Below are 17,262 nucleotides of genomic sequence, written 5' to 3'. Positions count from 1 at the left end.
TTATTTAGGAAATTTATTTACCCAATTTTCTTCTTCTCTTATTTGTATTTTTTAGTGAACTTATTTACCCATTATCCATCTTGATCGTCTTTTTATTGTAATCTTGAAATGGTTTGTACTTATTATACAGTCTTCAAATTCTGAAATTATTTAAAGAATAAATGGTTCAATTTAGAACATGCTGAAATCTAATCTTATGTATAAATTCTTTTGTTATAATAATAAAACTTAAAAATTTGAAAGTATTAATGAATTGTGTCACCATATATATGAGATGTTCAATATAAATGAAAGTTAACTTGAATAATGTTTTCATTAAATAAAAACGTCTTGTCATATTATTAATTGAAATGAGTTAAAGATTTAAATTTCTCTAAAGTTTTTGTAATTGATGTCTTTTTCTAAATTAAAAAAAAAAACTGTTTGTTCTATAAATTTTGATATGATTGATTATCATTTGAAATGGATGCTGGAGTGTATGTAGAATTTTTAGTGGGGTTTGTTGATTAGAATTTTGCTGGTATGTGATTGTTTTTTGGGATGGAAACCCATTATTGCCTAAAGAAGGAATAACAGAGGTTATGACTTAGAGAGGCAGTAATGAGATAATATTTTTGTGTTGATTACTTATGTTGATTGCCATAGATGCAAAATAATGATTAATAATGTTGATTGCCATAGATGCAGATGATTACTTATGAATATTGATTGCCTTTGCAGCAAAATATAATTGATGTTTTGAATGATTTCTTGTTTAATGATTGATAGTAAAGTTTTGTCATGAAATGTAGTTTGTGTTTAGAACATTGAAAAGTCGAAATAAACTATAGTATCCAACAAACGATGATTAATAATATTGAATAATTTGCTTTTCATAAAATATTTGAACAGTGAATACACAATGGAGATGAAATTATTTTTTTTATTAAAATTTTGTAATTGATGTCTCCAAATTTCACAATTTATGTATTGCTGACTGTATAATAATGTATGGGCCAAGCCATATCTTGCCATATTTGAATCGACCGCGCTCACCCACGGCCATCTAGCATGCTACTCCCATAGTTGGCACTGTTCTCCCTGTTTTCCCCCACCTTTCTTGCTCACAGTCCTCTTCCGCTTTGTAACTGTTCGAGGAAGCTTGTGCTACGACGCTACACGATTGTTTCTCCCTTTAAAGAAGTTAATAAATGTGTTACCGCATCGCTTGTTTGAATTTAAACTACTACCGCGACTAGTTAGGAAAAGTTATTGTTAGAGTACTCCGCTAAACATCTAGATTGGATCTTCTTTGTGTAATCTCTTCACCGCAACATGGGCCCATGTATTCCCCATGTATTAATCATCGCCAGTGCAAGTGAATTCCTGATTATCTGAACGTGTTACCGCCTACCAGAACGAGGAGACCGCTCTTACAGTCCACTGTGAACCCGCCATACCCGAACGAGACGCTTTTAAAGGTAACAATTTTATTTTCTGAGCTACTAAGTAACGTGTTTAGAAGTCCACCTCATTGGCTCTAACACGAGACTGGTCCACCGCGGCCACATATTGGAGGAAAAGCGACCTACGAACAGTGAAAACGCTCATTTCAATTTTTTCTGAGAGTTTCTTTGTGAGTTTTCTTGGAAAATCGTAAATTTTCGATTCAGACGCTTTCGACCGCCATCTTGTATCGAAATTTGAAAACATCGATTAGTGATTTATGATATCGACTATCGAGCTGTTAACAATCGAACTTTTACACCCGGTTCGACATAACCTAAAAAGTTTTGTTTTGGTTTTGAACTTCAGTGCCTAACAGTAAGCTACAAGCTTTTACCGCTAACTGTATGTTTTCTTACCGCTAAACGTAGTGAATTACCGCCTATCCTTTATTAATTGTGAACATTGATCTACGAACTATTGATTTTGAACAGTGATCTTGAACTATTTCTTATTAAATACAAACTTTTTCGGCCATTAACTTAAACTGTTTTGACCGCTAATCTGAACTTTTTCGGTTGTAAATTTCAATCTGGTAACCTATTTTTCTATTTCTGTACGATTATTCATAACAACCATGGCGTCGAATTTTCTATTATTGAATAAGCTAAGAAGGTTGCACCAATCGATATCTTCTCTAGCTGATAAGTACAATGAACAAGTACCTATGACTTGTAGCGAATTTTATTTTGGTCTGGATAAAAAATTTGATAAATTAATGAGTGAATATGAGGCAACAGATAAAGAGTCGCTATCTGAGGAAGTTATCTTGGAGTTTGCTGAACTGCAAATCCAATTCCAAACCAGATTTGATAGTATCAAGCTGGTTGATACCATTCCTAAACCTACTGTTACCGCTAATGAACTACCAATTAATAATTTTGTGAAACCTCAGTTGCAGATACCTACATTTTCAGGCGAACCTCATGAATGGAATATTTTCAAAAATGTTTTTGATGCTGCTGTTCACACCAGTAAAGACTATTCCAGTGAGGCCAAATACCATCTTCTAACTTCATATTTAAGTGGTGACGCTTTGACCTTGGTTCAAAATTACGCCAACACCGCTGAATGCTACAAAGCTGCCTATGACAGCTTGCACAAACGATACAACAATATCCGGTATCAAGCATATAGTTTATATAATAAATTCGATACCTTTGTTCCTTCTGCTACTCTAGCTGAAACTTTGAAAAAATTTTCTATCGAGCTCAACTCAGCCAAACGATCGCTATTTAACATGAACCTGAACCAAGCTGATTTTTTGATTACCATGATGTGCATCCGCAAATTACCGCTTTCTGTCCGCACGAAATTTGAAGAATCCATACCAGATGATCAAGTTCCCACCTTTGACCGTTTATTGAGTTTTGTGGCTAGTCAAGAAAAATCTCTGGAAGTGACCGCACTAACCCGCAAATACGAACAAGTAATTAGCGCCAGCATTGAATATGTAGATCCCGTTTCTGTTAAAGCTGAACCTAGTACAAGTAATTATCAACAGAGAAAGCAGCCCTTTTCTTCAACTAAAACTGGGTATCCAATCAGTGGTGGCATTTGTGTTCTTTGTTCAGAACAACATCAATTGTATAGATGCGACATTTTCAAAAGAGAATCAGTATCCAAACGCAATCAAATTGTAAAGCAACACAAAAGGTGCTTTGTTTGCCTAGGATCTCACCTGAAAGCAAATTGCAACTCAACGATTTGCTGCAAGAACTGCCGCTCTAATCACCATCATACGCTTCTGTGCAACAACGCTAATAATCTTCAATCATTACTTTTTAAAGAACAACGCTCTGAACATCGGTTTGCTGAGCCGCACCAAGCACCAAATCAATATGGACGCCCGCATACCGGTACTAGCCGAAATGCTGCGCACCCTGCGCCTCCTCCTGGTTTCAGCCCGCTACCTGTGCCGACTTTTGCCGCTGCCCCACCGCAACCGCCAGTAAGCTCTTATCATGCACCTTCTAGCAGCGCACCAAACCTGGCTATCAGCTCTAATCTGCCTACCAGTTCGCCGCCAGTCAACAGTTGTGCATCTCCGCCCGTAAGTTCAAGCCCTGCCTCCAGTGCACAATATGTAACAAACAGTTCTCTATCTTCTATACCACACACTTTTAGTGGCTGCACTCAGGTGAAGGCCGTACATGCTTCTGCTTTACTTGGAACCGCTGTCGTTACAGTTCTGAACCAATACAATCAACCCTTCTTGTTGCGTGCTGTGTTGGACTCTGGTTCCATGCGCTCCATTATCACCACCCGAGCTGCCACCGCAATGGGTTTAGTTGTTGTGCCCGCTCAAATCCAACTGAATGGAATCTCTGAAAAAAGGACATCTGTCAAAGGCATCGTGCAGTTAAGAATATTGTCCGAACCTCAATTTGATATTGCTCTTTCTACTGAAGCTCTTGTATTAGATCAAATTGCTGGCAATCTTCCTGTCTTTCCGCTTCACCCCGCACTAAAGAATTCGTTTGCGCATCTGGACCTCGCTGATCCTAATTTTGATAAGCCTGCTGAAATCGACCTACTGATTGGTGCTGATTTATACTCCAACATCTTTATATCCGCAGAAAATTCCATTATTCCTGGTAACCCTGCCGCCTTTGCCACAATCTTTGGTTATGTTTTAAGTGGTAGATTGAATATTGAGGACTCGCCCGCACCGCTCAATGAAATGCAGCTCATTTGCACTATGTTTGCACAGGAAGCACAGCTCAACACCATCATGAACAAATTTTGGGAAACCGAAGAGGCCATCCCTGTTCGAAAAGAGTCATCACCTGAAGACGAGTTGTGTGAGAAACTGTACCGATCCACTACTTATCGCACCTCTGAAGGAAGGTATGTTGTGGCACTGCCTTTCAAACCTGGCGCTCCCGCTCTGTGCAATAACCGCAGCAAGGCATACCGCAATCAGTTAGGACTACTGAAAAAACTGAGTCAATCTGATGAACTCGAAACCAAATACTCTGACTTCATGCATGAGTATCGTGACTTAGGTCACTTGAAAATCGCTGATTCTGCTGTAGATTACATCATACCACATCACGCAATATTCAAGAAAAACGACAACACTCAAAAAATTCGAGTTGTTTTCAACGCATCTAGCAAAGACGCCAATGGGCTCTCACTTAACGATGTGCTGCTACCTGGAGCTAAACTTCAAACAAACATAGTCCAAGTGTTAACCCGCTTTCGTTCATACCGCTTTGTCATCCTTGCAGACTGCAAACAAATGTACAGACAAATCTTGCTGAGACCTGAAGACCGCCAGCATCAACATATATTTTGGAAACCCACCCACCAAGAAAAAATTCAAGAATTTGAACTGTTAACAGTGACTTATGGAGTATCTTCTAGCGCGTATCTTGCTCAGCGTACTCTGCAACAATTAGTGGAGGACGAAGGTGAAGCTTTCCCACTCGCCAGTCAAGTACTGAAGTCGCAAACGTATGTCGACGACATACTTGGCGGAAGCAATGACCTGAATACCACACATTCACTTATCAAAGAACTCAATGAGTTATTGTCACTCGCCTCCTTCGAATTGAGGAAATGGAATTCCAACACACCTGAGTTGATTGAGCATATGTCGCCCGAATATTTGAGCAATCAGGAATGCCTGTTTGATGATACTGCAACCGCCAAAGTCCTTGGTATTGTGTATAGTCCGCTTGCCGATGATTTCCGATATTTCATCTCTGCCTTTTCTGAAAAAAGCACGAAAAGAACAATACTCGCCTTCATTGCACGAATTTATGACCCACTGGGTTGGCTATCACCGCTTATTCTACTGTTTAAGTTATTCATGCGCACTCTGTGGTCTGAATGCCTTGGATGGGATGATGAAATTTCTACACCACTATTAACTCATTGGAAATCCTTGGTTACCGCTATCAACCAGTTACACCAGATTCGCATACCAAGACTGTTAGCTTGCTCCCATTCCTCAATTAGACTGTTAGGATTCGCCGATGCCTCAGAGAAAGGATATGCCGCCTGCTTGTACCTTCATGAAGAAGTTGAAAACCGCTTTATTGATTGTCGTCTTATTGCCGCCAAGAGTCATGTTGCGCCCCTCAAAACCCTAACAATCCCTCGATTGGAATTGAAAGGCTGTCTCTTGTTAGCACAACTTGTATCTGTCATTTTACCAACTCTATCAGAATACAACCTGCTGGAAATTCGTCTCTACACTGATTCCAAAACCGCCTTGGACTGGATCAATACACCTACTTACAAACTGCAGATTTTTGTTGCTAATCGTGTACAGCAAATCACTCAATTAGTGAAACCCGAACTGTTCAATCATGTGTCCTCGCTTAACAACTGTGCTGATATTGCTTCTCGTGGACTACTGCCAACCGAACTTGTTTCCTGCCATACTTGGTGGCATGCTTCTGCCGCATTTCAATTCCTCGCTGTTGATTTTCCTGTGTCTAATCACGTTGTCAGTGAAACAATACCTGAGATGAAGTCAAACCCGCTGTATATTCTTGCAACTACCCAAGATGAACCGTTAGCAAACCCGCTATACGCCGCTTGTGAACGTGTATCCAAATTTGGAAAATTATGCCGAATTTTTGTGTATATACTACGCTTCATCAACAGAATCAAGATCGCCCGCCATGACTATAGTAACAAATTAATTCAAAAATTTTGTGACTGTGAACCGCATCCTGCTACTATTGATGTTGTTGCCTCTGAAACGGAGATTGCTAGAAGGCTCATTATACAAGTCGTGCAAAAGGTCAAATTTCAGAAGGAAATAAATGAGTTAAACTCGGGAAAATGCCCCAAACATTTATTGACTCTGCAGCCTTATATTGATCATGAGAATTTGATCCGCCTATCTGGTCGTCTGGAGAATGCACCTATTTCCAGTGAAACTAAAAATCCGTTATTGTTACCAAAAAATGAACATGTTTCTACTCTCATTATTAGACAACAGCATCTCATGAGCTGTCATGCTGGTCCCCGCACCACCCAATCCGCAGTATGCCAACAATATTGGATATTATCAGCTCGTAATCAGGTACGTCGTGTCATACACCAATGCATCATCTGCAACCGATTTCGCCGCTCAAATTTGCAACAACGCATGGCCCCGCTACCTGCCGAACGGGTCACCATCAACAAACCATTCAATGTGACTGGCTTGGACTTTGCTGGACCCTTTATCTGCAAGACATCTCTGCTAAAACGTGCGCAAACTACAAAAGGATATTTGTGCATATTTGTGTGTTTTGCCACAAAAGCCACTCATCTCGAATTTCTGTCTTCTATGTCGGTCAACCACTTTATCGCCGCACTACAACGATTCATTGCCCGACGAGGTACGCCTCACACGCTATGCTCTGACAATGCCAAAACTTTTGTATCTGCCGCTAGAAAAATGCATGAATTGGCCAAGCTTTTGGAATCACTACCCTCTGCTGTCACTTGTTTTCTGTCCAACCATGGCATAAATTGGAAATTCATCCCTCCTTACGCACCCCACCATGGAGGCCTGTGGGAAGCTGCCGTCAAATCCGCTAAAACGCTGTTGTATCGCTGTATTGGAGACAAGGCTCTCACATATGAAGAATTTGACACAATATTCACCCGCATAGAAAGCATCTTGAACAGCCGACCGCTAACTGAACTGTCTTCACAGCCCGCAGAAGCCGCTTCTGTTCTAACACCTGGCCATTTCCTAGTAGGTGGACCCCTGACCGCACCACCGCAACCGATAGAGACTAAAGAAATACTATCAACTCGCCGTTGGAGACATTGCAACCAAATGATGCAATTCTTCTGGAGCCAATGGTCAAAAGAATATCTATGCACACTAATGAACCGCACAAAATGGAAGGTTACTGAAAGAAACTTACAGATTGACGATTTGGTTGTAGTCAAATCAATCAACACCTCGCCGCTAAGCTGGCCGCTAGGCAGAATTGTAGCGCTGCACCCTGGCAAAGATGGCCTTGTCAGGATAGCGACAATCAAATGCGCCTCTGGTAATATTGTGAGAGACCTAAGTAAAATTCACCGCCTCATTTAGAACAATCGCTAACTATGTTATTGTAAATAGTTTGGTTTTACCCGCACAACCTGTGATTGTCCGCGTCGCTTCGTTATCGCCGCCTTGTGTTATCCACTCTGCCGCAACATCTTGATGACCGCACCTCTGTTGACGCTTCGCTCCATTTCTATGACCGCACCACAGTTCATGTCTACGCGCATTCCACAACTTGTGCTGTGCCGCCCCGCTTGTCTTCACATCACGCTACCGTGTTCACACCACATCGCTCTGGACTTCTCCGCTCACTGTATTCAAGACCGCAGACCCACCGCCATCTAGTTATTGCCGACCGCCCTGCCGCAATGTACAGTGTTTGTTGCTGCTTCACCCGATTTAAAAACTGTTTGTTTTTGGGGGGGAGTATGTATGGGCCAAGCCATATCTTGCCATATTTGAATCGACCGCGCTCACCCACGGCCATCTAGCATGCTACTCCCATAGTTGGCACTGTTCTCCCTGTTTTCCCCCACCTTTCTTGCTCACAGTCCTCTTCCGCTTTGTAACTGTTCGAGGAAGCTTGTGCTACGACGCTACACGATTGTTTCTCCCTTTAAAGAAGTTAATAAATGTGTTACCGCATCGCTTGTTTGAATTTAAACTACTACCGCGACTAGTTAGGAAAAGTTATTGTTAGAGTACTCCACTAAACATCTAGATTGGATCTTCTTTGTGTAATCTCTTCACCGCAACATGGGCCCATGTATTCCCCATGTATTAATCATCGCCAGTGCAAGTGAATTCCTGATTATCTGACCGTGTTACCGCCTACCAGAACGAGGAGACCGCTCTTACAGTCCACTGTGAACCCGCCATACCCGAACGAGACGCTTTCAAAGGTAACAATTTTATTTTCTGAGCTACTAAGTAACGTGTTTAGAAGTCCACCTCATTGGCTCTAACAAATAAGATGTTAACAAATTTCATTTTTATATTGATTATATACTTGTAAATAATTTTCATGTGTATTAGATTGTATTGGTAGCCTAATCAAAATTTTCTTTTTAGTTTATAAGCATTTTAAGATAACAGGTACAGCGTGGACATTAACATCGAAATAATTATCACATGAATCTCGAGATCAAGAACAAGTGAGCGCCATGAAGAGTGTTAAGAACATTTGGGTGATTTTCGAACTAGTGCAACTCATTAATTGACTATCAACGCCAATATCTACGCTGATATCTATACAAATGCCAATATCTACGCTGATATCTACACCAATGCCTACGCCAATATCGATGCTGATGCCTATGCCAATACCAATGCCAATATCTACGTTGATGTCTACGCCGATGCCTGCGCCGATGCCAATGCCTGCGCCAATGTTGATGCCAATGCCTACGACAATGCCAATGCCAATGCCAATGCCGACACCAATGCATACGCCAATGACAATGCCAACGCCTATTGCACCATGTAACTCAAACTTCAACACTACCACATTACCTGGAGGTAATTGCCATCCATGTTCACATTCACAACTTTGAATTAAGAATAACAGTCACAGTATCATGAAAGAATTGATTCAAAAAATCCTCTCCTAAATTATTCCTGTATGCAGAACTCTAAACCTTGAAAGCTGAAAATATCAAAAAACCAAACCTTACCTAAATTAATCCTCACCTAAGTTAATCCTGTATGCAGCGTCTATCTCTTTTCCAAAAAAACAAATTACATTGTCATTTCAAGCCTGAAATGTACATTGTATAATTATATGATAAAAAAATTACGTGACTCTGTATCGAGTTTGGTATGCAGCTGTCTACTACAAGCATGAGGCAATGCTAACTGAGATGTCACCTGTATCGAGTTTGGTATGCAGCCGTCTACTACAAGCATGAGGCAATGCTAACTGAGATGTCACCTGTATCGAGTTTGGTATGCATCAGTCGACTACAAGTATCAGCCCAACACTACGTGCATCCAGATCACCCCAACACTACGTGCATCCAGATCAGCCCAACACTATGAGTATTCGGATCAGCCCAACACTGATGTCATCACACTGGAGTCACACTTAACTGAAATTCATACTGAGTGCCTTAACAGACTGTTTTCCAAAATTTGCATTGATAAAATCAACTGCATCAATAGTGAAAGAAATGAACATTTTTTGATTTATTGAAATTTTATGTGAAAATTAAATGTAACAATTCATCAATTCATTTAAAAAAATAATTTTTTATTCAACATACTAAATTTTTTTTATGCAATAAAAAATTGAATTTTTCTATCTATTAAATTTAAGTGCAATTTCAAAAACTATTCTTTATATAATTATATTAAACTTTCCATTGAGATATTTTCCTTTAAATTATAAAGCTAAATCAAAAGTAATTTTGATATTCTATACTTTGAAATATTGTTTGGAAACGTATAACAAATGATATTGATGAATTTTTTTAATAATTTTCAATATTATAGGATGACATGTATTGTTTTTATAGAAAAATTGTTACTGTTCTCGAATTTAATTTCAACAATTTCCATTCGTTTCAATGTAATTTTTTCTTTAAATTTTCAAACAGTAAAATTTTTTATGTCAAGAGGGGGGTATTTGTAATATTACATTTTTTCTCGATTAAAATCGAATCTTCAATTCGAGATCTATAAAACTTGATAGTAAATATCAGAGTAATCGATATGCAGACAACTTTTTAACTGATAATTTATTGTAAATAATTGTGTTGCATATTCCATGGTATCACCCAAACTGAGTTAACAGAATTAACATATAAATAGATAATTAAAAATAAAGAGGATATATATAAATTTGAAATAACAGTTTCGAAATAAAGTTTTATTGAGAACAAATGTAAAATGTAAATTCTAAACTTGTAATTTATAATTTTTTGGAATTTAATATTGGTGACGTGTTCATGACATCGACACTGGTTTTGAGGTGGGGCTTTACTCTGTACTTGTTAGAGCCTCTCTCTAAAAAATGGTGGCTGGCTATGTGTTCTGGTTTTGTGTTCTCTGAATATTTTTCTGTTTAAGTGAATTTTTAATGTTTTAAATTGAGTTTTGAACAGTTTCATGGTGTTCTAATTTTGTATAAAATTGTTTGGTGTGTCTACAAGCCTATAGCCATTGTTTTTCAACTATATAAATGGATAAGTAATTAGCTTGTAATGATGTTAGATGCTTAAGTGTGTAAGGTATTGTTTTGTGGATTTCTATTGTATATTGCCAAAATTCTTCTGAAGATTATAAGTTGGTTTGCTCTGAAAACTGGATTTCTCATTCATAGGCGATAGATCCATTCATAGTTTATCAAGAATCTACCATTTTGGAGCCTATAACTTCCTGTAGGTTAATAGGTGTGAAATGCTATCCAACCTATTTAGGAGAAATTGGTTGGTAGAGCACGCCAATACAAACTGAAAAACTTTGAAAAATATCACCAGTATAAATTTTATTTTCAGCCTTTGCACAACCTTAAACCGACTCTAGCCGCGGTTCACACTTCTGCCAGTTCACTCATTAGTCAAACTTCTTGTAACATATCCAGCATTATTGAGATTTATTGTGACTTAAGTCTCCAATATGGTTCTTTGGAAATTACTATACTAATTTGCAGCTTGTTTTACAATAAATTTTTGCTTCATATGAAATTAAAAATCTGAGCCTATTCAATTATAAAGTTATCATTTTAAAATTTTAAAACTGCTTTAGTGATTAGGAAATACTATAGTGCAACTTACTGAAAATGGTTTCCATCAGATTTAGAAAGGAGTTTTAAATCTAAAACTGTAGTTGGCAGCATATTCATCTGTCATGGTGGATTTTGGTATATGCGTCTGCAGTTCTATTCCCACCTTTGCCTGAAATCAAATGATACATTAAATGTATGAAAGCGATTTTCTAATTGAAAGGAATTTTAAAAGTGATAGTAAATGATATAACAATAAACCAATACAAGAGAGTTTTCAAGGACCTTACATAGTACTGAACTAATTATCAAATTGTAGCCTTCAATGAGAATGATTGCTTCAATTTACAATTTTTTTTTTTAAAGTATTTATCAAGGGGGTTATTTTATACTGGTCATATTGGAATAAATATATGGTTTAATCTAATCAATAAATAATAAAAAAAAATTTAGTTCATGTCCCCAACAAAAATGTAACTATAGTCCCTAATAAATATAACTAATAATTAGTAGGTAGGCCTATTATGGTGTTATGAATAGTTCTATTATTGTAACATTCTACAATAGCTTCTTTATATCATAAGCATCCATGATATTGAATCAATCTATTATAATATTACTGAATCATATAATCACTAGCTTAAAATGTATTGAATCATGAAATTAAAACCACTAACTTAATAGTTTTTTACAAGTTTGAAGTTAACCAACAATGGTAACAGTTTAATCAACTGTTAGAACCGGTTTCACAAAAGCTGGTTAAATTTTAACCATGATTAACTTCACGAGAACCAATCAGAGAATGCGTTTTTGATAAAACGGCTTCTCTGATTGGCTCTCGCGGAATTAATCACGGTTAAAATTTAACCGGCTTTTGTGCAACCAGGCCTTAGTGTTTGAAAATGATAAACATTCAACTTATACACACTAAAAATTGCAATTACTGTTATATTAGGGTTATTATAATCTTTGTTATATGATCTTCCAATTTCTTCTAACATTCATCATCAAATAGAGAGAACAAACTTAGAGATAGCTAGAATTTGTCGACAATTCAAAAATGTTAGGCTTTTAGATATTAGTAACATAGGTCGGCGTTTCCATACACGACACGGGCTACACCTCAACTCGCTGGGAAAGCGCTACATATCTGATTTTATAAGTGGAGCATCCATGCAGGCAATCAATGAAGTGGAAGATTCAATACCTTTAAACTTGAAATAAACGACAAGGCTTCGCTGAAAGCTGCCTCTTTTAGACAAGCAACTGAAACTGTTCTAAATGATGAGGCCTCACTTGTTATGGATGGCGGTAAGTATCAGTTATCAATAGACGACAATCAATTGAACATAGAGCTTGATTTTGACGATAACACTTCGTTGACAACAGACAAGAATGACTCAGAGTGGATTTTACTGGTTCAGAATAAAGAATTGGGAAACAGCTCTATTATGAATCTTTTTCTTATTAATATCTGTTCAATGCGGAACAAAGTAAACCAGATAGAGCTGATAGCTGAAAGTAGACAAATTGACATCCTCTGCATAAACGAGCATTGGCTACATGAAGATGAAGTATCATTTTATGTGCCCACTGGTTTTACATTGGCCGACTCATATTGTAGGAATACAAAAACGCATGGTGGCTCATCTATTTTGATTAGAGACTCATTGAGATTCAAGAGAATGGACGTATCAGATTTCACATCAGACAGCCTCTTTGAATTGTCTGCCATTAAATTATTGCCAGTGAATTGTATTATCCTATGTCTGTATAGAGCACCAGACTCCAATGTTAAGGATTTCCTTGTCAAGCTGGAGGAGCTACTAATAAAACTATGGTTTACTTCTAAACCATATTCGTATGTTGTCTTAGCTGGTGATTTCAACATGAACATTAACATATCTGACTATGAGAAGACAGACATAAAGCAATTTATAAATGTTCTAAGATCGTTTGATTTGTATAGCATGCACTCTCATCCAACAAGAGGTCATGCTTGTATAGATAATATTTTTTCTAACATTGATACTAATTCATATGATTGCGAAATCTATAAGCAAGACCTTGTATCAGATCATGCCGGAGTTTTGGTTCATATTCATCAAGATAATTTTCTTCTCAAAGGCCTAACCGACAGGATGACGAAAGCAACTGTTGTTTAATAAGAGTAGTGTCTCCTAGTAGGTTATACAACCTAAGTCAATTCCTTTCAAGTCTGGACTGGTCACAGATATTCTATGTATGGGACGTGAACGAGGTAGTACAAAAATTCATGAATATACTGTCTCAATACCTGACGACGTTTTGCCCTATGAAAACCCACAAAAATAGAGCCAAGGACTCAAACATGCATGTTAATAGTTGGTACACTCCTGAACTCAAGACCATGAAGAACCACCTGTTAGTCTTGTATAAAATTTGGAAGATCCGAGGTGCAATGAAGACAAAGAGAGATTCAAAGATTTCAAAAAACTTTACACTGAAGCGATTGCTAGGGCAAAGTTGTCACTCAACGACAAGCTGTTGACAGAATCTAACAATAAATGTAAAACAGCATGGAAAATCATCAACAATGAATCTAAACACAAGAATAAGTCATCAACTACAATCAACATGTCTACTGAAACAGCTGTATGAGTACTTTGTAGAAAATAATTTGCTCAACCCCAATCAATTTGGATTTAGACCAAATCATTCAACAACTATGGCGATTGAAAAGGTTGTCAACTACATTCTTGAGAGCTTTGAAAGCCAATGTATGCTGGTGATCTACTGGACCTGAGTCGTGCGTTTGACTCCATGTCACATTCAATATTGTTTGAAAAGTTGAGATACTATGGTATTGAAGGTAGCGAGCTGACTCTGATTCAAAGCTTCTTGAGCAATAGACAACAGGTGGTAAAAGTAAATAATAAACTATCTAGCCCAAAAGCCGTGAAAACAGGCGTCCCTCAAGGGTCTGTTTTGGGGCCGTTTTTATTTCTAGTGGTCGTAAATGATTTCAGTTGTAATATACCATGCTTTTCAATATTGTATGCTGACGACACTACAATTCTCAATTCTGGTGCGAATGCGGAAAATCTTATTCATGACCTTGACGTTTCAACAAAAACCTCAAAAATATGGTACAATGCCAACAGCCTCTGTCTTAATGAGACCAAAACTGAGAGGATATTATTTTCCTTGAAGAGCAGAATAGATCCTAGCCTAAAAAACTACACGAAGCCGGTCAAATTGCTGGGCTTAATGCTGGACAGTAAGCTATGCTGGGAAGACCATATCGAGTTTCTTTGTAAAAAACTATCAAGAGTCACCTTTCTTCTATGTAAACTTAAACTATCAGTCAGCCCTGGAGTTTTGATGATGGCATACTACGGTCTCTTCCATTCACATTTAAATTATGGTCTCCGTTTATGGGGCAACTGCTCTTCTGCCAGCAGAGTGTTTCTATGGCAGAAAAAAACCATAAGATGCATTGCAGGACTCAAATTCAACGAGTCATGTAGAGATGCTTTCAAGAAACTTAGCGTCCCAACCCTTGCTAGTATGTATATTTATGTAAATCTAATTTACATGAAGGAAAATGAAGATAACTTTATGATACAGCAAGAAAATCATGATCACAACACAAGAAATAAATTTGACTTGATAAAACCTTCTATAAGGCTGCACAAGACTTATAAAAGCCATAAATACCAGCAGGTTATTCTTTTCAATAAACTTCCCTTAACATTAAGAAGTCTTCCAAGCAGCAAATTCAAGAGAATAGTAAAAGAACTGCTGAGACATAATGCATTCTATACAATAGAGGAATATCTCGATAGTCAAATATTGCAATGTTAAATTCACACATGTTAACTTTAAAATGAGAATGAACTACTCACCTTGTTTTGCCTGCTTGTACGGAATAACTTATTGTCGCGACTAATTTAAGACATTTTCTCATGGCATGACTGTACCTATTATAGCCTATTTATTTTTTATTTGTAGTTTTTAACTTGACACGATCCATATATATTATGTTATATTTGTTGATCAATAAACAATTCTATTCTATTCTATTCTATTCTATTAATAGGGCTTGACATAAAATCTTAAAACTGCTCCAGTAATTCTTGAATATAGGCTATTGTAGGTAGTCTAAGTTTGTTTGTTAAGGTTACAAGTAAGTTTGTTTATGTATGTTGAAAAATTTGATTATTGAAGGAGATAGAGTGCAACTTACTGAAAATGGCTTTCATCAAATGTAGAGGGGAGAAGAACTTTTTTCAAATCTAATCCTTGGCATCATATTCATCTGTCATGGTGGATTTTAGTATAATATGTATCTGCAGTTCTATTCCCACCTTCGTCTAAAATCAAATGGAACATGTATGGAAGCAATTATCTAATTGGAAGAACTTTTGGCTAAAGTGCACGTCCAGTGTCAACATACCTGTCATCAAATTTTTGGTTGGGATCGATTTAGTATGATATTTTGAGCACAAAATCAAAAAATTAAACGGTGGTCACTATTGTTTTCAAAATAAACTAAGTTCAAAGTAGCACAACTTTACATGCATTTAACCTATGCTATAAGTAACAACCATAAGTAGCTAAGGTTGGGAAAAGCTTTAGGTTAATAAAGCTTAGGTTAGGAAAAGCTTTGGGTTAGGAAAACTCAGATTAGGAATATCATAGTTTGATGATTTCAATAATCAAAATGGCTGCTACTCATAGGTTAAATGCATGTAAAATTGTGCTACTTTGAACTTAGTTTATTTCAAAAACAATAGTGACCGCCATTTAATTTTTGTGATTTTGTGCTCAAAAAAGCATACTTAATAATCGATCCCAACCAAAAATTTGATGACAGGTATGTTGGCACTGGACGTGCATTTACACCGAAATTTTGAAGTAATAATTTAGTATGGTTTTAATAAATTGATAGTATTAAAACAATAAACCAATACAAGGGAGTATTTAAGGACCTTACATAGTACTGAACTAATTATTAAATTGTAGCCTATCAATAATAATGATTGCTGCTATTTACAGTTTATTTAGAGTATTTCTCAAGAGGTTGATTTGATACTAGTCATATTGAAATAAATAATGTTTTATCTAATCAAAATACTGTATTCAAAAAGTTAATTAGGTCAAATGTAACCATAGTCCCTAATATGCCTATAAATAACTAATATTATTAGTGGGTAGGCCTATTCTGGTATTAGATTTATTATTGTAACATTTTACAATAGCTTTTTATATCATAAACATTCATAATAATTAAATCAATCTATTAGATATTACTGAATCATATAATCACTAGTTTAAAAATTATTACCTAAATCATAAAATCAAAACCACACTTGATAGTTGTTTTACAAGTTTAAGGTACCAACAATGTTAACAGTTGATTAAATCAACTGTTTGGGTTTAAAAATGGAAAAAAATTAACTTATACACACTAAACCTTGGAATTAATGTTGTATCAGGGTTATTAATAGGGTCTTACATAATAATTTACCATAGTGCTTTTAAAAACAACATGTGCTTTACAAATTTGTCTGGGGAATTTCACTAGGCTAAACAGCTTTGTTTAGTAGGTAACTTCTGTATGCTATTAAACTTATCAATGAATATCCTAGACATAAATGAATGATCTTACCTTAATTTAAGACCTTCAGCAATCAAAAATCATCATCAACTTGATGACGTGATAAAATAAAGGATAAACAAACAACGAACCAACTTCACCTTCAACTACTAAAAACTGAAGGAGACAGGACATCTTTAATGGCTGTCGCTCAAGCGCAGTAGCGCACAAGCATGAATCACCCTGGGAATTTCAAAGTTATTGATAGACAATCTTTATTGTTAACATTAAAACAGTCCATATTTCTGGGATGGATTAATGATTTCTTTATGGGGGACATTTGTGCTTCCACTGAAATAATGTTGGAATCAATAAAATAGTACCTAGTTTATTATTATTTGAATTTAAAACTTGAAAATTATTTCATAGGCTTGGTGTGCTAAAAATAGCACAAACTGGAATCTA

The 17,262-nt window shown here is 36.7% G+C and overlaps 1 protein-coding gene and 1 long non-coding RNA gene across 2 annotated transcripts; one reads left to right on the top strand and one right to left on the bottom strand.

Annotated features, from left to right (window-relative positions):
* Positions 1–2,203: 2,203 nt before the first annotated feature.
* On the top strand, positions 2,204–7,840 carry LOC120352917. The gene is made up of 2 exons (XM_039435251.1): positions 2,204–7,504; positions 7,571–7,840. Exons 1-2 carry the CDS (start codon positions 2,204–2,206, stop codon positions 7,838–7,840), a joined length of 5,571 nt encoding a protein of 1,856 aa, XP_039291185.1.
* Positions 7,841–11,267: 3,427 nt separating this feature from the next.
* LOC120353041 lies at positions 11,268–16,987 on the bottom strand. Its single transcript, XR_005572159.1, has 3 exons — positions 16,870–16,987; positions 15,445–15,571; positions 11,268–11,388 (listed from the first exon to the last, which is right to left on the bottom strand). It is a non-coding gene; the product is annotated as an uncharacterized LOC120353041 (long non-coding RNA).
* Positions 16,988–17,262: the final 275 nt, after the last annotated feature.

The sequence above is a fragment of the Nilaparvata lugens genome, chromosome 9 (assembly GCF_014356525.2).
Source record: "Nilaparvata lugens isolate BPH chromosome 9, ASM1435652v1, whole genome shotgun sequence".
Taxonomy (NCBI): domain Eukaryota; kingdom Metazoa; phylum Arthropoda; class Insecta; order Hemiptera; family Delphacidae; genus Nilaparvata; species Nilaparvata lugens.
This window is presented reverse-complemented; position numbering and strand designations above follow the sequence as displayed.

What these genes read in the sequence shown, in the direction of transcription:
- LOC120352917 (XM_039435251.1), top strand. Translation starts at nt 2,204, where the DNA reads ATGAGTGAATATGAGGCAACAGATAAAGAGTCGCTATCTGAGGAAGTT. An exon ending in AATGCGCCTCTGGTAATATT is followed by an intron (nt 7,505 to 7,570) that starts GTGAGAGACCTA and finishes TATTGTAAATAG; the next exon opens with TTTGGTTTTACCCGCACAAC.